At 39.3% G+C, this 22,443-nt stretch overlaps 1 protein-coding gene across 6 annotated transcripts in view; it reads right to left on the bottom strand.

The window, feature by feature from the left end:
* Positions 1-9,056: 9,056 nt before the first annotated feature.
* Positions 9,057-22,443, bottom strand: part of VEZT (vezatin, adherens junctions transmembrane protein) — a 60,374-nt gene continuing 46,987 nt past the window's right edge. For 4 of the 6 annotated variants that reach the window (XM_042025902.1, XM_042025911.1, XM_042025931.1 and 1 more), the window contains one exon: positions 9,057-20,478. In XM_042025902.1, coding sequence (XP_041881836.1) covers positions 19,898-20,478 — 581 coding nt within the window. In that variant the 3' untranslated portion in view covers positions 9,057-19,897. Of the gene's footprint in view, positions 20,479-20,520; positions 21,260-22,443 lie in introns of those variants that run through there. The other 2 variants (XM_042025940.1, XM_042025948.1) reach the window with 1 other exon arrangement.

Below are 22,443 nucleotides of genomic sequence, written 5' to 3'. Positions count from 1 at the left end.
TCCATGGATCAGGAAAAATGTTCCTGTGCTTGAAGAAGGCAACAAGGGCTGTGAAAGTTACTGACATTTACTTAGTGTTTATTTAGCATAGGCACAGATGGATTTGGTCCATTAGTCCAGACTCTCCATTTATCTCAAACAATGACAGAGGCCTCTCCAGCAAGCAGCAGAGTGCCTGGTTTGTGCCACTGGCAACCTGCTAAGTGTGAAAACCAGCCACAAGCCCACCAAATGTGTGAGGAAGCTAGAAGAAAAATGAAAAGGAAACAAAGCAGGAAGAGGAGAAACTTGCCCTCGGTAACACCTGCTGCATTTGCCATTAGTGGTGAAATCCATACACTCCTATAAACAGACATCAGTGGGGAAATCAGTCATCCAAGCATAGCTGCAAGGCCTGGGATGAAGAGCAGGAGAATCCATGGGTTTTCTCCCCCAAGATGTCAATATGGACAACACTCCCAGAAAAGGTCAGGTGAAATCAGTTGGACCTTAACCAATCCCAGACTTCCCCATCCCCAGCCAGTGGTCTAGCATGCAGGTTTGAGATGGGAAACATAACAAAGATTTCAATAAATCCACTAGTAACTTTTCATTGCTGTTCCTACATGAGTCCAGGTTGAAAATATGGAGACAGCATAGTGATAAGGCACAGTACACATTTGTAACTGGTTGTACCAGCCAAGCTAATTTATCAGCATGAGGAACTTTACAGGTGAGGTTTTCATGACACTTTTCCATTGAAAAATAGAGTACTGTTCCTGAAAAAGGTGAGGGAAATTACACCAATTCATTTCATTTCAGCTGATCTCAAGGTCCACAACTTTTTAAAGGAAGACTGGGTTCCATAATTTCATTTGTCTTCCAGCCTTGCCAGCTCCTTAAGTGCACTTATTGGGACACAGGCTAAATGCTTTGAGCTGATTCTGCAGCTTATCAATAGCATGGAAGGAATTTGTGCCAGTAAATTTGGACTTTTCTGGATTGAATAGTTGAATGGGAGTCTACTGAGAATATAATTCAAAATAGTTTCTGCCATTTTTTGCTGGAGATAATCAGGATGACAGTGTTTTTAGTAGTTTTTCTCCAGTAGAAATAATGCTTAAGAAATAAGCCCAGGATGTGGAATCCTCTGTTTATATAGAGAACCTAACAATACACACAGCAACTGTTTGTACAGATTTATGGTTCACAAAAGATATTTTGAAAAGGCCAGTTACAAACTTAGAGGGAAATCTATGCTTCTACTCTTGGCTTCTTTGATTAAGAATACCATTTTGTTTATTGTGTTGTGATAGTGTACTTATTTGCTTATTAACCATTACACTGTTCATTTTCTCATTCCAAATAATTCAGCCAAGCAGCCATTAATCAGTAACAAATTTTTGTTACTGTCATCCTACTGAACAGGCAATTTGGTTTTCAGTTAGGCCTTTAGTTTAGGGAAATCTGTAATGACAGTTCTTGACTTTCTCTGTAGTCTAGAAATAACCCGAGGAGGTCATCAAGCCTTGCCATTTTCACCAGTATAAAATCAACTATGTCAGTGGCATTACAGAGACAAGAGGTGGTACAGCCCTGACAGAGCTGTAGACATCTACAAAACAGACCTTCAGACTTGAGTTGATTTTCTAGAGTCTTCCACAGCCCCTGAAGAAAAACAGGCACTTCCACAGTGGAATTAATCTCCTTCCAGTATACAATGGGAGCGGGTCACATGCTGGAAATGCCTGTCTCTCTCCTGTGGGATTCAGCCTCAGGTCAGTTGACATCCACTCTTGCTGGTTAAGCAGTTTGTAAAGACTCAGTGATAGAAAAGCAACAATATATTTACAAAAATACATCTGAATGCTTTATTCTCTTATTGCTTGACAGTTTTTCCTATCTAGTTTTAGTTCCTGTAATTAAAATCTCTTATTTCTTGCTCTGTTTATCACAGACATGGAAAACAGACTGTTCTCTTTCTTTCTGTAGCAGGTCATAATTTCATGTCCTTTCTGTCTCCCATAACTGTACTCCTGCACTCAGTCTTCATGTCCATGTGCTAAACAAGCACAGCTTATGCAACCCTTCTCTACTGGTCATATTTTCTGGAGCTCTGGCAGTTCCCCTTGCTATCCTGCAGATTCACACTGGTTGATATGCATTTGGCCACTCCAGCATTGCTGAACTTACAAGTTACACTTTGTATTTCACAGGTTAGATTGCTATTTGCACACCCTGTGATGATTAAAAGTTGTATGTCATCTTTACCAGCACAGATAATCTATAACATGAAAAGGACAGCACAACCATCTTGTTTGTCCATTACCAGCCCAAAAAGGGTGGTACTACAAAACCCAAAGAGATAACAAAGCTTTCATTAAGTGTATTTCAGCTATGGTGATTAAATTTAAATTCCGCATGAGCAAATCTTTTTTAATTGAACATCTGAATGTGCATGCACATACACACACATGAATTTGTCCAGTTGCCTCTCTAAGGGGCAGTTTAGATCAACAGAATCGTTTCTATAATAAGAACATGTGAAGTTTGCTAATCCACATGAAATATTCCTCGACAGAAGGAAGAAGGAAATTAACCTCAAGATTGACTGTCTCGGTCAAAAAATGCTAGGGAAAGAAAACTTGTGATCACTTGAAGACAGCCCTAATGGACTCCTTTAGTCAGCTGGAATGATGCAGAAGGGCACAGAAGAGGAAAATATGGGCTGGGCTGAACTCACAAAACCCCTACTGTGCATTGCTTAATGTCTGCATTTAATATCTCAAAGTTCCCATTCTCCCAAAGGTTAAAAGAAATCAGGATGGAGATATATATGCTTATAAAACCAACCTACTGTTGCCAACAATAAAACACTTTTTATTTTGACTTTTTTTTTTATGTTCAGACATATTACTGTACAGAAGTTCAGAATTTCATTAGTATTGAAGTTTATCTTTGACCTTTCACCTTTTAATGTGGAAGAATTAGGGAGAAAAAAAAACATTCCTCTTTGCCCTGGCTTGCTTATTATGACTCTCTCAAGAATTTCAGTCTGGGACTATTTGCCAGAACTATGTTTAGCTCTGAGAGGAGAAAAAAAATCTCCCCCCACTGCAAAATGCTACCATCCAAATTTATCTCTCAGCTTTTGCTAAAGACATGGGGTTTAAAACACTCTGGGTTAAATTTATCCCAGTAGGAGAAAAAGCTTTGCTATGCCAGTTTATACTTACTGAGAAAAGTTGACCTTGAGAGCTGCTTGCTAATGAACCTTCTTATTTTATAAATTCCTGGTGTTTTAGAGGTGAAGTAAGCCAGAAAGGTGTCCTGTAGAAGGTAAAATTTTTACTTATGCCATAAAATGCCAGCCTGTGAAAGTCATGTGTTACAGAAGGCCGCAATAAGAGTGACAGGAATTTGAAAAACATTTACATACTATGCAAGCAAAGCAAAGCTTCAAGCATACTTGGATTTTATGCTTGAAGGCACAAATTGATTGCTTGTGGTGGAAAGAATAATGAAATTCCTCCATGTCATAACAACACAGAATCAACCAGGTGAATTTTGATGGAAAAGGCTATGTTCCTTTGACAGAGATGGTGATTGCCAGAGGCAGCCTTCTCATTTATATTCACTTAGAAAAGTTTCAATGCAGTGGGCATTCATGCATCTGATCACCTTTGGAACAGAGGTACCTACCCCTTCTATCAGCCTCTTCATTTTGTACACTTACGGACCACACGTATCAGAGAACAGTGGTGCTATTTGCAAAGCACTCTGTAGGCAATCCCACGATGGCAGAAGGTTCCTTCCCTATCTGCTTGTTATCATTTCCATCATTAGCCACACTGAAACGCTATCAGAGCTCCAAATGAAACAACACAACTGGTGTGCACCCCACCACGTTTTGGCAGTAGGATAATGCCTGTGGTTAAACAATGCCAACATGGGAGCAGTGTTGTGTGGGGCTTCCTCATCCCTCTGGCAGTGAAGGGCTCAGCTGGACAACACTGCACATAAGGACCAAGCCAAAGTGCAAATCCCTGGTGTATGGAGCAGAGGCAGTAAGCTGGGCTGGAAGTGGCTGGGGTTTGTTCTCATGTTCTCTGTGCTCCCACCATAGGCAAAGAAAGAACACGCAGAACTGAGGGAGAATGATAAGAAAGATCGAGAACTAAGAGACTGGATGATCTGTGTAATGAAAAACATGATAGGGGAGGGAAGGGGAAGTTACAGGAAGCAGAATGAGGCATTATCAAAAAAAAAAAAGCAGGGAGAGAAACATTACAAGATACGAGGAAGAAAATTAAATAATAGGAAAATCGAGAGAGTCAGGAAAGTTAGAACAAATAAGTAAGAATTTGTCTCAAGGGAAAGCACACAGACCTAAAGGGGTCCATGGAGCCAGAGAATCAGTAGCTGAAGCCAAGTGCTACTGTCATTTCCACCTGCTGACGTACACTCAAAATTGTACCCCAAGGAGAGCTTATAGGATTCCCTTTGTTATAATGCTGACACAGCTCCCAACAGTGAATTTAAGCAAGAGCACAGAGAAACGAGGACCTTTTCCATAATGTGACATGTATTATGTTGATGTAACTGTTCATCACCTCCAAATCTGCACTGCTCTGAGTGCTCCTCTCACACAGGTAAATACAGCTCTTCATAGTAATGAGACTGATGCTACTCAGCTGAAACAAAAAAGGTTTCAGAGTTGAGTAAAACAATGCTATCGTAATAATTTTTGCCTATAAAACTGAGAAATGCTTTATATGGTTTTTTCCCCCCCCTCTCAATTACCCATAAGTAAAAGCAGTGTTCTGTGTTACATTCATTACTGGTTATATTACAGATTAATGCATATTGGTGTGAGTGTATGATGAAGGCAATTCAGTGGTCCTCTGGATTTCCTTCTAGTGAATGCATCTATTGTTGCTTGAATATGCATTACCCTGAAGTATTCATGGAGTCCTGCATGCTGAGAGCTTCCCTGAAGTAAGCCAGATGTTTCCAATTGTTTAACACCGGGAACATCCCACAACACAAGCAGCTTTGGATAGTACATCAGCTTAAATGATCCTTACAGTTTTAAATTCAATTCAGCTAATTTTCTCTGAGACAAAGGCTCCGTTACACTGCCAGAACAATGACATGGGCCTTCATGTCAGCATGAATCTGGCCCACCTACATCACTAACTGAGAAAAGGCTATTGCTCTCACCTTTCTTCTTCTTATAGATAGTATTTCAGCAGGCTTTTCCTCAAGCCCTAAGTCTGACATTGTATGTTACATCTGTGTGGAACAGTCTTTGTAATGTGTTGGAAAAGTATTTCTCTTATTTGACTTTATCTGGTAATTCTGAATCTGGGGACATCGACTAGTCTGTTGATACTGTGACTAAAACCCAGAGCGAATAGAAACACTCTGAAAATCCAGAAGGCTGCCTCCTTTCATTTGTTGACATCTTACTACAATGTGCATCGTTAACCTGACTTGTTTAGGAATTCTAGCACAAAACAGAATTTGGCTTTTAACTCATCTGCTTTGTTGAGAATGTCATGATGTCATAGTGATCTATAAATACCAGACTCAGGAAACATTCAAATGATTGAGACATCATGAAATTCACTTCAGAATCAAAATCAAGTTCAAAACTGTGGAAATAAGAGTTGGGAAATGTTTCTGGATCTTTCTGAACAGCTCTGAATTAGCTTTAGTTTTGTGGTTTACTTTTCCAGGGAGACAAAATTGCTAAAGTTTCAGATTTTGCCCACACTTTGAAAACTTCTGGCTTTGAATATCAAGCCTAGTTAATTCCTATAGGTTTATAATCACTTGTCAAAATAGCCTTGGTCACCTTTCTTCTCTAGAAAAGTTTCCTAAGAGATACGGTATTTAAACAGGAAAGTTCATTGCTACTTACAAAAGTTTAGAAGCAGGATATGCTACTTTACTCCTTAGTAAAAACACAAAACAACAACAACAAATCAAAGAAAAATTTCATTAACATATGAAGAGAAAACCCAAACAAACAGTTGTTTTTTCCTATGTCTAAGGGACTTTACTGTGTTCATCTTGAAATATGTCATATTATGACACACCTAAACTGAAATGTTACCAGGATGGATGGTGGGTTTTGATAGTCCATGAAGCAGCATGCAAAATGTTGTTTTGTACGCTCCCATATGCTCTTTGGAAATCTTGGAAGGACTGGAAGAATCTGAGTTTTATTTCTTAATTCTTAAATGAAATAATTTATACAAAAAAGTCATGAAAGGTGAAAGCTCAAAGCCATAATAAAGTGTAAGTCAGGCTACCTAACAACCTTCTTTGTTTTTCAATCTATCATCTTCATTTAGAATAAGAGGTTGCTCTTGCCAATTCAGCGTTTTTTTGTTCTCTGTGGCAGATGTACATCCAAGGAAAGCTGCTCTTTGCCAACTCTGGTATCAATGGGTACAGCAAGTCTACTAAAGACCTTAAAATAGCTAAGACAAAGAACGATTATCACATGGGTTATTTCCAATTGATTTCATGTTCAGGTATTTTACTTTCCATCAGTATTGGTTTTAATAATTTCGTTCTGAGACCTTTGGCTTCTTTGTTTAGTTTCTTAAATATAAAGCAGTGTGACTCAGAGCAGCAAGTACAGCAGTCTCAATATCAAGTACTTGGACATTTTTGGTGTGTTTACAAATTCTCCATCTTCTATATTCCTTCCTGCCCCATTTAACAGTTTGGGTTGTCTAAACCCAACTGCTGAGTCACAGAATTTTTACTGGTAGTTACTGGCAAAGAAGAAACAACAAAACAGAGAGAAAGGTCCTGAGCTCATCCCCTGTTTCTTTGTGCATGTCTGACCAAGACTTACTTGTTTTATGGGCTATTTATTTACATTTTGGCACTAGTCATAAAAATTTAATTGCAATTAAAGAACCAAAAACTTTAGCCAGATGTCTTCTAGCAGGAGATGGTCAAATATGTCACATCCTCATTCTGAGCACACAGCTCCTGGAGGGAGCATTCCCAGGAGCTAAAGCACATGCTTCAACAGTTGGCTCTCTCATAGAAGTTTTCAAAGCAGAAATAAACACAGGCAAGAAATTGAAATAATTGCAACTTCTGCAATTTATTTACTGCATGGCTTTTGGGAACCATGTAATTATTTTCAATTTAAGGGTGATGCAAGCCAGTAATCAAACTGAATTTCAGAGTGCCTGGCATGAATGCAGAGGTCACTGCTTTCCACTATTGATTTAACCAATATATCATGCAGGCAATGATAATGATGATCATGATGATGATGATCTATTAAGCTACTGTTAGTAGCTATAAAGCAGTTGATAGCAGTGGCAACAAAGAAGAACACAGAATATAGGCAAAATGAATTGTGCAGTCTCTTACTGAGCTGCTCTCAGCTAGCTTAGACAGGTCATGGAAAGTCTCTTCCTTTCTTTCACTTCTTTTTAACTTAACAAAACAATGTATTTCATTTCTATCGAACAATGACATGTATTATAGTTGCAGCCCATTCGTCTCTGAAGGAAGCTTGTCACGTCACATGCACACAAAGCAATTGGTGGAGTGGTAGAGAAGTCAGGGTTTAAATATAACAGCTAATTAACAGTAGCATTTTCCAACATGTTAATTACTGGCCTGCCATGCTTTCTCTCCAAGTCAAGTGTTCCTCACTGAAGTCTGGACAGATCAGCTTTAGGCTGAGTGTTTTTGCGAACGCTTCTGTGAGCGATTGAAAAGGCTACGCTGGCCTGTGGAATTCCCTGTGCTAGTTCTTCTCTACACTAGAATTTTCCTTAAGATTTCCCACTGCGGTATCATCCCTAAATGCAACTTTAGAAGCAAATAGCTAATGTATGCATTTGCACAGACTGGCATTTGCCTACATATAACCCATGTCAGGTGTGGTCAGGGCCAGGGTGGTTATTCTGCATGTGTGTTTCTGCTTCTTGCTATCACACCACCATGACAAGAAATCCTTAAATGGACTGGGACATTCCATGGGGTTCTTTCATGCACAGGTGCAAATGTGGGCACAGGAATAATTTTAATGAAGGAGAGGGTGATGAAGAGTCTGTGTGAAAACCAAGGCTAGGTGACACAGCTATTTCCACATGCACTACCATAATTATGAAGATGTTGCTGAAGATGGGATTAACTTCATCCTTAAGTTTCCAAGAGCAGAAGTTTCTGGTATTTTCCCATCTTGCCAGATGATGTCCTAGCCTCAAAAATTGCCATATACTCAACACACAGGTGCACATGCATGTTCTGTTCACTTCCTTTCTTTCAATACCTTGGGCCCAGTGTACAGGACCTTTGAACTCTTTCCTCCTGCATACCATTCTGTGGGGAACAGATACTATTGAGAGCTTCAGGTTAGGGAAGATACTGAACTGCTAAAAAGGGATTAGCATCATTTCAGTGAAACACTGAAAATCTTGATTTTCCCTCGGAGGTTAAAAAAAGCACTATCATTTCTCTATCTGTTCATGGAGTGATTTCTTGGGAGGTAGCATTTTCTTGTTTGTAAATGAGCTGTTTCTTTAATGGAAGTAAGCAAACAGGTCCTAAGCTGCATTCATTTTTTTCCTCTTCATTTATCTGTAAGATGAATTAAGCATGGAGATGGCACAGATAACTGACTGACTTAAGTTGACAGCCACATTTCTAGGAAAAAAATTGCCCTTGGAATCTTCTTCCAAATCTCTCCTCAACATTTGCTTCCCTCAGGAAGCCCACCAATTTCTTAGTGAATGTCAGCAGAAACAAGCATCCATAAGACTTATGGACTTCATCTCTCAGTACATTTTCTGTGTCTTGTCCCATTCCAGGTTTCTTCTTTACTATATTATACAAGTACGGACTATGCTGCAAAATAAAGCTTATACAATAAAGCTGATTACATGCTGGGATCAGTGGAACAATATAACAGAAGTCTGAATGACTGGCTTTTTAGGACTGGTTTAGCTCCACCTCAGGCTGACCCACTACACTAGATCAGATTACTCGATATGGTGTGAGTTATTCCAATATGAAACAGCACAGTAGAAGGATGAGAAGAACAGGTTTTAATGAGAGAAAGAAGAAATACAGCAGTACAACTGATACAAAAAGTACACAATATAACACAAGGGTCTAATAAATCAGCAGAGAACTTGAGAAGCAGGAAGACAGTTTCAGATGGTTGAAGAAAGAGGCTTGCTCAAAAAGATACAATCTTAAGTCTTCATAGATATATATACATTCTTGGCAGTATAGGAAACGTACAGTTCTAACATAGAAAATATTGACTGAAATGGTAGTATCAGTTCCTGAAGAATATTTGTATATGGTACATTATGAAATATACACACAGGCAATTTAGAATTCAAAAAGTCTCCAAGTAAAAGAAAACATTACTGATCCCTTTTGGTAGACAGGCATCTCCTAACAGCAGCAATTGAATCTATTCAGTATTCAATATGAAAACAAACACACAAACCTGAAAACAGCAAACAGTAAGCAAGACCTTTTGCACAATGAATTATGAACCAATTTGGCAGCAAGATTCAAAAGCTAAGAAAAAATTCTCCTGCCTCACCAAGTTTCCTCTTGCCTTTCATGATGAAATTATTTCCCTTCTTCCCAGTAACCTTTTAAGCCTGCCTTCCTGGGGATGTGAATTAGGTGAGACTGAGTCATGCCTAAGTGAAATGAGTGGTCAACAGCTGTTAACTGTAAAACCTAATCAGGGAATGTTTACAGGAAGAGGTGTGCATCAGCCACAGCTCCTAACAGCAGCAGAACACAGCCTTGGATAAGTTCTGATAAAAATGTCTAAGCATTATGAGGGAGTCACAAAGCTCCAGATAAAAGGAGCCAGTCTGTCCTGTTGCCGCTCTTTTGGCACTTTTGAAGAGTACAAAGGAAGTCTGTCTCTTAGGAGTCACACACAAGTAGAATACATCTCCTGCAGAGCACCTAAGCCCCTTCCTGGATTAAAGATCTACCTGCTACCAGTGTCCTCAACTGACACACTATTCTCTTCCTAAAGCCCCACCTACACAGGCATTTAGGTGATGCTAAAAGGGGTTTTGCTAACAGTTGCCACAGCACACAGGTCTCTGAAGGATGATGGGAAGGTGCAACAGGAAGCATATGACACACAGAAAAACATTCTTTCTTCAGTCACCACTTATTCAGACAAGAGTAACCAGTGCTCATTACTAAAGTGCTTGTACTAAGGAGTCAGCAAAAAATACTGCAGAAACTATTGCCAGGATTGCTTAAAATTAATTTCATCTTCAGGATGAAAGTAGAATTATAAATAAAATTCTGCATTAAAAAATCAAGCAAAGTGCTCATACAGCATTTATGCATCCCGGTACAAGTATTCTCTATTCCATCCAATCATTACTAATTGGAGGATGGATAAGCCACATTCACTCCACCTAGGCAACTGTCAGGGATACAGGATAAAGAGAAAAAAGAATACAGGCAGTAGTGAGGCAGAATTTTATTACACATGCTGAAGGAATAATAGCAACCAAAAAGACCTTAAAAGTGGTTAGCATTACAGTAGATTTACATGATTAAACATGTTAAAAAGACTTTAGGTCCTGATTCATATCCATGGGAAAAAGGATGGAGGTAAACGAAAGGACAAAAAAGAGAAACAGAAGAGTTTGGGAAACTATCATAGGCAGGAAACCCTCTTACAACAAAAGGTCAGCATCCAGGAATGTCTTCCTGCTATTGCCTACGTCCAACCCAGAACTTGAGTTCTTGGAGACGTAACACAGCCAGCCCCCAGGCTTCATACCTGCTTTAAGGACCTGCTTGATCTAAACCTCCTTGAGGCCAATCGAATGAACTGTGTTTAAAGCAGCATCAGCAACTGGCAGGGCGGGTGCAGGAGAGGCTCCTACAGAGCCAAAGCACCCGGGTTTTCAGTGCAGTGGAAGGAAGGAGACTGACTTCACACAGAACTTAAAGAGATACAGAGATTGATTACACACAGCTAGAGATCGCAGCACCGAGTCTTTCTGTGGAAATGAAACGTAGATAAAATAGAGGCTTTTTTAAAAAGCTGCAGAAGAGACTACCAGTCTGGTGAGCGTTTCCTGTCTCCACATGGACAAGAAATTGTGGATCCTTCCCAGTGTCTGCAAACTTCAGAATGTATCATGTGATTTCCCTCTGTAGCCCTGCCAGAAGTCTCTTGCTGCAGTTTGTTCTTTTGAACATTTCCTCTTGTATTTCAGCTCTCATTTATTAGCCAATTAAGCAGCAGCTTATCAAGATTGTTTTCTTTCCCTTCCCTGTGGTTCCTTGGCAATCTATGCTGCCTTTAGGTCCTGTTTTGGGAAGTGCTAAGACTTAGAAAGCAGGAGATGTTGGGGAACATGTATTTATTTACATGTTTAAGACAGGGCAGATGGGCATACAGGCACTCACAGCAGCTCAGGTGCAAAGCCTCGATAAGTGAAAACAAAGTGAAGCAGCTTTTCTAATAAGAGGTGTAAAATCAGGTTTGAAATACCTCCACACAGTCTGCTTGGTAGAACACAATTCTTTTTCCTTTAGATAGCACGAATCAAGTTTTTGTTTACCTTTCAAGTAAGCAACTGGATAGTTTGATATGAGAAAAATACAACCCCTTTGCTAGACAAGCCTTGCAGTGGGATACCTGGCAATACACATTTACATTATGAAGTGGGGGGTGTGTGTGTGTATATATGTATATATATATTTATAAAGCTCATTCAAACCCCTTAAATCAAGAAATTATTAGTTTCTGCTCCTAAATAAAAATTCAAAATGGTTCAATTCAGGGAGATTTAGTAATACTTGTATTCTGAAAACACATGCTCTTTATCAGTGGGAAAGGTTTTAAGCACAACTGCTAGATCCCAGCACTTCCTGAGCTCAAGACCAGACAGCTGTGGAGACAGAGCACATTGGCATAGCGGATGGAGAGTGTGTGTTCAGCCCCTACTGCTGAAAGCAACAACCTTGTGTAGGGGAAGGCAGGCTCAGCCATGACTGTGCCACCCTCCTGTGGGAAAGAACAAGTAAGGCTCATGTAATGAGGAACATGTGTTAGAGGGCAGTCTTGCTGACGAGGCATTACCATCTAATAATCATTAACCTGGGAAGAAAATTCCCGGAAGTGAATGTTCTGAAGTCCAGGAAGAAATAGGAGGCTGAAAAGTAGGTCAAAGCTCCCTGGAAGGAATGTCAGGACAGACATTGCACCAGCCCTAAGAACCCTTCTGTTTATGAGTTTATGACTGAGAATGCACAGCAGCACCTTGGTGTGGATTCCCTCTAGCCTATCATTTCATAAAGTTTAGACAAAGGCCTCAGAAATGAAGGAAAAAAGTGGCCAAATTCCTCAGCAGCTGACAACACAATGCTGGAAGAGAGCTGAAGGTTGCTACAAGGGAAAAGAGAGACCACTGGAGAAAAGGACAGACCTAGTAAAAACTGGAGCTTTGAAAGACAACTGCAGAGTCATCGCAGCTAGCTCAGCACTCCTGTGGTCACCCACCTCAGGAGAACCCTTCCCAGAAGTGGTCAAACCCAAAGAGCTTCTCCAGCCCAGGCCCCATCTTTTGCAGTTTGGCCACTAATGTTTAAGTTTTTGTTGGGGATAATTTACCTGGTGCATTACAGATAGCCCCATAGGTGAAAAACAAACTATAAAATCCTCCCCAATTGGTTTCTGTGGCTTATGAAAAGGAAAGGTGGGAAGGAAAAAGTTCACAAGTGGGATTGCATATGGCAAGGATGCTGCACTAGAGAAAGACAGACAATAAATGCAAAATGCTTGTGAAGCATCCTGTTCCCATTTAGGTTTCACTCAGCACTGTTCCGTGATCACTGCAAGCTTTGCAGACCTCAAGCACACAGGTGCCTGCAGACCACCCATGAACACCCACGCTGGGACATGAAAAACTTGGAGTACAATGTCATACTGAGCAGTGCAGGAACAGCCAACAGGAACTTGTTTAAATTTCACCAGCTGTGCCTTTGGATGAAAGATCTACAGGACAGTTTGTAGATTTCTGGCTTTTATCCCATAACACAGTTAAAGCCTATTATTATTATTATTGAAACACAGATATCAAGCATTATAAATAGCCTGCATTTATGGTGCTTCTCTTGAGATCAAATGAATGATTCTCTGTCAGTAGTGGCTACTGAAGATATTAAGCACTGATGTTTCTCTTTTCGTTTGTTTAGGAATGGACCTTTCTTTAATAGCACAAAGTAACGGAAAGGATTGCTCACCCTCTCTTTTGGAAATCTGAGATTATTTTCAGTTCTCATCCATGCAGCTGGTGAAGGTCAGGAAGCAATCTTTAAATATTAAGATTTGAGCACAAATCAAGCCAACTAATGACACTTATTTTGGCACCTTGTACTAAAATTGCAGTTATTTTTAAAATGCAACTTTAAAATGCTTTTCAGTAAGCCAGAATTACTTATAAGAGCCAATGTACACCAAGAGTGTGGTATAAATTTGAGCTGCTATACATTATTATTTCTCTTCTGACTCTCTGCTGCCCATTATGGTGTCCACCTCCTGTTCCAGTTCTCAAGTCAAGTGAGAAAGTCAGTACACAACTCTAGATCTAGACATTCCTCCTACAAATACATGTAAAAAGAATTTGTGTGTTATTTTAAAATCTGAACCTCTTAAAGAGTGGTGGTAAAGGGAGAGGACCATGGGTGCCAGAGGGTCCAGAAGGGTGAAATCAGTAAGTAGAAAAAATCATGCACAATAATTTCAGTTTTACTGGCAGTATCAAAAACAGTTCCTAGAAACTTTTGGGAATAAGACACAAATGGTCTTGGGCAGCCTGGGCCTCAACAACAACAACAACAACAACAACAACAAAAGGAATCAAAATGAATGAGGAAAATAATTACTGGCATCATCCTCATTATGATTGAGGAAGCCAGCTGCAAGTTAAAGCACTGATGCACTTTCAGTCCTATCCATATCCTAAATCACTAAGTGGTTACAAAAGCCAGCCTAGACAAAGGACTGGGATTTCATGGCCATGAAGTGATTTAAGCTGCCATAGAACTGCATCCCCTAACGCACAGTCCATGAGGCCTTTAAGATTTAAAGCTGAGAAGGTACAAGGATCAAAATATGCTGATCACGTGAAACTATTCAAGTTTTGGTGCCATGCAACCCTTTTAAAATAAGCCACTTTTAACAGAGAAACTTTTTCCTTGTCTACTAAATTGCAGTCACTTCTTCGGAATCCTGTGTTCAATTCAGAAAGTGTAACGTGGGCTAACAGTGCGCTCACCACCCTGTTGAGCCAAATTGTGTTCTGATAACCTGCCAATAACCTGAGCCATGGCAGTGTGAGGGGAGGCAGCACATTGAGAACAGTTTCATATCCAGCTGTAGCTCAAGCCAGATTGCTTTATCCATCTACAAAGCAAAATTCATGGGAGGTAGATTTCACCCCTAGCTACGACCCTGTCTTATCACACTTACACTACCACTACCACTTATCTGATTTCTGCACAAATTTCCAAGTCGAATAATCAAATGTATTTTTTAGCATTTAAAATCCAAGGTGGCAAAATAAAAACATATACAGGAAGGAATTAAATATAATGAGAAAATGAATAAAGCACACCACCAAGCATTTTAAAAATTAGCCACAGAGGCCTTCAGTTTGGTCTCTGATATCCCTATATCCACTGCCATGTTTCTTGTGTGATAATAAATTTTGCAATACATGCTTATTCATCAGAGACCAAAAAAAGCTCTGAAAAGTCAAGCTGAAATTTTAACAAGTGTTGTTTGGCATCTTTAGTTTGTGTTAGACCAGGTGGCAGCTGTTGGGAGATCATTTTGATTTAACAACTTTTTGTTTTGTTAGCAAAGAAAAACATTGTCCAGCCAAATCCCGCTGACAGTGAATAAATATTTCTCCTACATCAGACCAAATATTTTCATTTGCCATCCTAATAGCTAGGGGTAAAAGATCTGAAAAGATTTTTCTTTCTATATGGACTAAAATATATTTGAAGGCTTCAGTGTTTTATGGGAGGTGATTATTACTCTGTACTCCATACTGCTGAGGTTAGTCTGGAGTACTGCACCACACTTTGGTCACTGTACTTCAAAAACTGGAGAGATTTCTAAGGAAAGCAAACAAAAGGCAGAAAACATGACCTCTGCAGAAGGACTGAAGAAAGTGGAAAATCAAGAAAGTTTATTGACAAATCTTGTGTGTACAAGACCATAATGATGATGCAAAGATGACCACATACTGGCATTGGAACCAGGAATAATTGACCAAACATGAGGCTGAGCAATTTTATGGGAAAAGGATTCCATCAGAACCTGTTAAGCCGACAGCCATCACCACTGGGTGAAGAAGTCCCTGAGCCACAAATTGCTGAGGAATAGCCTGGAGAAGTATCACTGCACAATACTCTTCCCTCAGCATCTGCTATTAGTCCCTGTCACAGACAAGATCCCAGAGCCCTTTACACTGACTAAGTGCCATTCTCACATTCTGCTTGCTTTTTCAGATGAGACAGTATGAAACCCTGGTAATTCTAAAAAGCAATTAGCCCTGGTAACAAGCCACTTGCAGGACAACAGCTGCCCTCCATGAAACAGTTTAAAGGACAAGGGCAGTTCAGTGTACTTGTCCTCTTGTTCCTGTTAAAAAAGAAAAGGAAAAAAAGAAGAAAGGGATAACCTACAAGATTACAAAATTCAGTGTGGGCAAACAACCCCATACAGTCCACCATATAACTGGTTTTTTATTACCAAACAAATTAATGAGAAAGTTGCAAATTTTACACTTCTGAGAAACATAAAATTTCCAATATTGTAACAAACAGTCACACAGAGACAGGTGTGCTTGGGACGAAGTCTGAAATCTGAATAAAACTGGCTACTCTACACGTTTCCATATTGCATTTAAAAAACTATGTGCAAGATTCAGTGATGTCCAGCAATCCTCTGCTGGGAGTAAAACTGTCTCATTGCTATGACTGATGGCAGAAGCCCTCACATTTGCAAATCTTGCCTGTAGTTGACAGAGGCACATTTAATTGCATTTGAAAGATGCTCTATTATCTGTAAGTCTCTACATTTGCTTCCATTACACAACTGTTTAATTTCTGTCATAAATACATACACGTAACAACAGGGACAAGTTACCTTCTTATCACAGATCTTTGCCTAGATTTAAGCCTTTACCTAGATCTTTAGCTGTAAAGTGAAGCGATATAAAAGATGTAGTGTTACATTGCAATCCAATCCAAGAAGCAAATACTGTCTTTGGAGTGCTTTCCAGGTAGGACAGAAGGAGAAGAAATTACTTAACCCTATATAATTACTTGTTTCTTTACTTCACAGAACTGCTAATTGGAAATGGGATAGGGAAAATGCATTTATTGTTATTTCTGCTCTTCACAAAGGATTTTGGCTGCTGCTATTCCTCATCATAACCCATAATTTAGTATGGACTTACTGCTAAATGTTTCCAAAAGTTACAAAGCTCTAAGAAGCAAATGTTCTGTTTTCACAAAAATCCCTATCTCGGGTAACGAGCCAAACAACACAGAACAGCACTCAGACCTTGACATGCTCAATATATTAAGACAACTCATTAGAGCTAATGCACACTTCAGTGTGTTCATAAACATTATTTTAAATGCAGCAATAAATTATGCCAAGAGATCTGTCAGGTTCTTGAAGGAACCTACAGCATGTATATATAGTCATTTCAAATGACATAATTATGAGGAAATTGGGATCATAACAGAGTGTATGACATACATAGATGGAACCTGGTTATCAAATCAAGAGAAGTCAGGCTTTGAGCTGTGTACTCTGTTAGCAATATTTTTTCTTCAAGGAGAATATTAAATAGATCAAAATAAATGACCTGATGGCTGTTTTATACAGAAGTGATGAGAGGCAGAGAAAACAAGTGAGCCCAGGTGTTCATACGTGGCAACTTCTAATACTGCATTAAGTAAGACCATGAAAATCAGTTAAATTGCTTGTAGAAAATCTGTTTGTTCAAAGTAGGATCAGGACTTCCTCCAAAAAGTCATTGTTTGATCATAGCCACGTCTAATGTCAAGCTGTAATATCACACTACACCATCTTTGGCAATAATGTAGACATGGGCAATCCTGAGTCTCAGGCCAGCAACATGGTACATGCTGATACAGCTGTTTGGAGATAGCTGCTGTTACTGCATCGCTGCAGGAAGAATAGTGAAAAGCAAAAAGGCCTAAAAAGGGTGAATTTTTGACCCAGGCGGACTCATGAACTGGTTTATAACATGGCCACAAAAACCCGTGCTGACACAGCTGATGGATGAAAATGAACAACGCATGGTGGATGAGGTTTTTTAGGCCAGTTTCATTACCAAGACCAGCCGATGATAAAATTAGGTCCCAAGTGAGCCACCACAGAAGATTCTCCAGGATTTTTACTAAGGCCTGCAGCAAAGGAATAAAGTGATAGCAGCTTTTATAAATGTGAGATCTGTCACCAATTTCAGTACCAATGCAACTCAGGCTACTACTTGACTTCATCTAAAACTGAGCACAGTGGTAATTCATATCCTAAATGTGATCATCTTTCCAAGTTGGTATCATAGCCATACACGCTGTAAACTATTATTTGGATCCCATAGAAAAAGTTCAGGAGTACCCTTTCTGGGATACACAATATCAGACCGTGAGATGATGGTGGATGAGTTCATGGAAAAATATTAATGGAAGATACATTTAGGCTGTCAGAACATTTATCTAGGAACAAAAAATATCTGGGCACTTTGTGAACTCAAGGATCTCAAGTCAAGAATGAGGAAGACTACTTTTTCAGAAGCATGGCCAATGCTTCAAACACAATCTATCCAAAGCAGCTGTTCTAGACTTGGTAAAAAAAATTGCTTACCACAGAGAAAATAAAAGTGTTTCATCATCTTAGCCTAATCTTTACAGGTTACAGAAGAATATACTCTACCACTAAGAGGAAGCTTATCTTCTGAATACACTATGAAAAGCATCTGATTTTTTTTCTACAACCTCCTCAAGACATCAGCCACTCAGCTTCCAGTCACATACACAAAATAAAGGGCACAGAACACAGTGTTACTGGTCAATGAAAAACGGCAAAACATTCTCTTCCCAAAACCGGTGTGTGAGGGAGAAGACAGGCATCATACAGTGAAAGAACACTGTAAGTCATACTCCCTTCCCTATCAATTGATATTTCCCTCTTTGCCATCTGTGAAAAAGTCCACATATTTCACAGTGTTCATGCAAAATCACTAATAGAGGACAGGGAGGTTGAAAGAAAGCACTTGTTTTCTGACATACCGTCAAGAGTTCCACCCTAATCTGCTGACCTGCAGTACCTTCCGCACTTCCCATGACAGCATCCTAGGAAAGATATTGCTCTGCACCACCAGCATCTAAAAAACCCTTTACTCTATAGAATCTGCAAAACCCAATAAATACTCTAAGTAACTGATGTAGTGTTTTGTCCTGGAAGTGTATCCAGGTCCAAGTAGAGTATTCCACACAAAGAAGTGGTGCTCTTGCCATTAGAGACATGGGAACTTTACTTCATTTTGTGTCAGAGAGCAAAAGGAAGAGAGTGAAATGAAACCATTATCCAGCTCCTCTGTGAGGTGAGCATCAGTTTCCTGCTCCTTGTAACACCACCACAGAGAAAAAAAGCAACTCGCATAACCTCATACCAAACATCCAGACTTCATCATCAGTTAACTAAGTTACAAGAAACAAAATACACAACTGTAGTTCTCTCATGGATTCTTAATCCTGCAGGTTAAAGTTGTCATCTAAGGAAAAGTGAAAGAGCATTAGAGAAAAGCAAGTACAGTGTTCAAACAAAATACTGTATGTTGTTAAGCTCTCAGATAATTTCCGTTAAGAAAATTACTTCGGGACATAAGCAAAAATGTACAATCAATCATTGTATCAAATCAAACGATTACATTAAGGTTCAATTTACAAAAGGTTAACAAATAATTAATAGCTGGCTTAATAAATAGGTGTTTACTTCTCATCTCTGTCAATCCAACAGACAGCTTCTAGCTGTCTATAGTACTTTCTACTGGTGTGCTTATAACCTTCCCTAAAATTTACTTACAACACATTTCTCTAACATGAATTACAACTTAAAGAAATCATTTATTAACCTTTCATAAAATTCTAAATAAACCTTATTATGAAGCATGACTAACTTTATACTATCTCAGTCCCATGCCCCAGGACACATCAAATACTAGCTCTTTCAAGTTTTTATTTAAAATCCTACGTTTTAGCTGGGTGCCACATCACTAGTTCCAGAATCACAAATGCCTATCGTGGCTTAGCCAACATGCTGCAGACACAAGAAGTGAAATGAAAGTGGTGAGGGAAGATCACAGGGAACAGTTCAGGTTCTTCCAAAAGAAATGTTCTGGCTTTTTTGTTGGAACGAACATTGATACCATGACAAAAAACTCAAAGAGCAAAAAAATGGAGTCTGTTGTAAATCAAAACATTGTTTTTCCTTCTTTTTAGAAACAAAAAACCACAATATGTTAAAATATAAATAAATAAAACAGAAAACACAAAGGTAAATTCCAACCCCCATCACTAGGATCTTAAAAGGGGAACAGCCATCTATTTCTTGGATGTAGCCTAAACTTCTCTTACCTGCAAATTTTCAATATATTTAGAAGTCCTATTTAGTGTATCAGTCTTAGGGAACATGATGTATTATATTTAGGTCTCCTTTTTTTCCATCCAGTATTTTCAACTTCAACCCCCCCACCTTAGTTTTTTTCCCATCAAATTGCCTGCTGTTGGTTTAATAAAGTTCAGCTCAGGCTTATACTTTTGCTTCACTTTCAGAGCCTCTCTCTTCATTCTCACAGTTCTCCACAAGGTCTTCATTCTCCTGTGTCTTTTCTTCCTCCTCCTCCTCCTCTTCCCCATCATCTCCAAAAGTCTCTTCCTGCATTGTAGTAAAAGTGAAAGACCTGGCAGCAACTTGTGCAGCCAGACCAGATGTGAAGTTAAAATCTGTTGATATGTGGAGCTGGGCCAGCCTATCCTTGATTTTTGAATGTAATGCATCCTTAGAGGGAGGCTGTGAAGCCTCTACTCCATCCACACTGCTTGGCTTGAGTTCTTCAGCTTCCCCTTCACACTGATAATACATTCTTTTTTCAGCCCCCATAGAAACATCTTCATCTGCTGTACTGGCTTTGTTTTTCTCCACCTCAGGATCTTCATACAAATATTCTGTCCTGCTTTTATCAGCAGCATTCACTTCTGGATTAGAGTCTTTTTCTTCAGATTTATCACAACTTTGGATGCAGTCCTGCTTTTCTGTATCTGAATTCATATGTGATTCCACATTATTTAGTAGCTTCAGTGGTTCTACAGGAGACAAGGGTTTCACTGCAGCTTAAAAAGGGGGAAAAAATTAAATGATAACTAAAAGCAAGCTGCTATATATAAGTAATTTATTTGCCTGAAAAGATGCAAGATTATAAGGGTCAAAATTACTTTAAAAAATCCCAAAACAACAGAAACACAACCCACTCCAGAACTTAAAATAAAAGTGTTTTCTAATCACAAAGCTGAGTGAAATGTGACAACTACTTGTAACTATTCCTTAAAATCTGTGATGTGAAGAGACAGCACAAAATTGATGGTTTAAAGCCACCATCAAACACAGAAGATGTATTCAGTGTTAAAGCAAAACCCAAGTAAAACTACTGTACTGCATACAGATTTAACTGTCTTCTTGTGAATAAGTTTACCTAGTCCATTAAAGACAGCTGGTACATGAGAAAGTCCTTATAGGCAATATCTGATCTCATACACCACAACATACAGATACAACATGTATTCACACAGTCAGGTCAGGTGTCCTCACAAATAAAGTGTGGTTTAATTTAGCCTCTCTTGAAGTTAGTAGCAGCAGCGAGTCCCATTGCCAGCAACGGGATGCTTGCCAGGAAGTCTCTCCTCCCAGTGTTAAGGGTTAGTGTAACTCGGTACAATCACTCCTTGAAGAACAGACGTCTTTCGTTTTAAGAAAACGATATAATGTCCACTTCCAAGTAACAGATTCCCTAAACTGCAGCAGCTCCATTATAGCAGCAGCACGAACATAAATGAGAGCGGCAACAGCAGATTCCCAAGTTGCATTTCCCTTTCTAATTCCATTCTGACTTTACCCCTGTAAGCAGAGATGAAAATAACTCTGGGAAATACACAAACTTTTAACGGGAAACAAAATTTACGGTATTAGGATTTTTCAACCGCATCCTATTTCAGAAATATTCATTTTAGCTAGCTGAATGCAGGCACATCATTATGGTTGTCACATTGATAGTTATTGTTACTAGCACACTGAAAGACTGTGGAGTTGAATGTGTATTGTACTGTTTGCTTTAAAGGCTTACATACCAAAGGAGCACTGCACCAGACTCGTCTCAGTTGTTTGTGGGGTAGTTCTTTACCTGTCCCGTAAAAAATATGCTGCTACTTATTTCTGCCCATTTCTTTGAAGAGACAGGAATATGCACAGTAATCTTATTTGGGAGCAAACTTCTTGCCTCCTTCCTCCAAAGAATACTTTGAAAGGCAAAAATCCTCCAAAAATAGATACTTGAGATTGGTAGCCGGCCAATTTGTGGAGTTGACAAGTTAATAAACAGGGTGAAATTCATCAGTTTTGAGAGCATGGCTTTCCAAGTCTGATAAATAGCTATATATCAACTGCTTATGGACAAGGTGGGAGAAGGGGAAACAGCTGGATACAACACAACCACTGACAGAAAGAACTTTTTTGCAGGGGAGAGGTTAGGGAAAGGCTAGAAGTGATTTTGCACCAGAAGAAAGTTGTTTTACACTGTCTGACAAATGGAAACAAAGCCACTAACAACTTAGCAGACCTTTTCAAAAGCACTTCCATTTAGTGGCCCAACAGGAGGCCAAAGGACCAGGAACATAAGCTTACCTGCACTCCCATGAATTACCTACTACCCAGACTGTAAGAACTATTAACACGGTACTGGGCCTTGAAAACTTGCTTAAGTCTAGTGCTCTGCTAAGATGGTATTTTTTTCTTCCAGAATCCAACCTATCATCACCAATTGACTTCATGCTGTGTTCTTGAGACATATCAACTTGTTTGGAGCTGACCTCTTATGTGGAAACCCTCACCAGCCCCTGCTTAAACAAACCAAAAATGCTGATGTCCTCATTACGACAAGTCGTAATGGCTAGCTGGGTGCCTTGACTAACAGATTAAAGTCTTTGAATATTTCAGGATCTTTTTCCACAATAATCGCAAGTAAGGAAAATACAGGACTTCTGGAATTTGATTGTCCTGTAAAAGCAAGCTTCAAAGAGGACTAT

Source organism: Corvus kubaryi, unplaced genomic scaffold (genome assembly GCF_017639235.1).
Source record: "Corvus kubaryi isolate FWS band 111438036 unplaced genomic scaffold, C.kubaryi_AGA036_p1.0 129, whole genome shotgun sequence".
NCBI classification, from domain to species: domain Eukaryota; kingdom Metazoa; phylum Chordata; class Aves; order Passeriformes; family Corvidae; genus Corvus; species Corvus kubaryi.
This window is presented reverse-complemented; position numbering and strand designations above follow the sequence as displayed.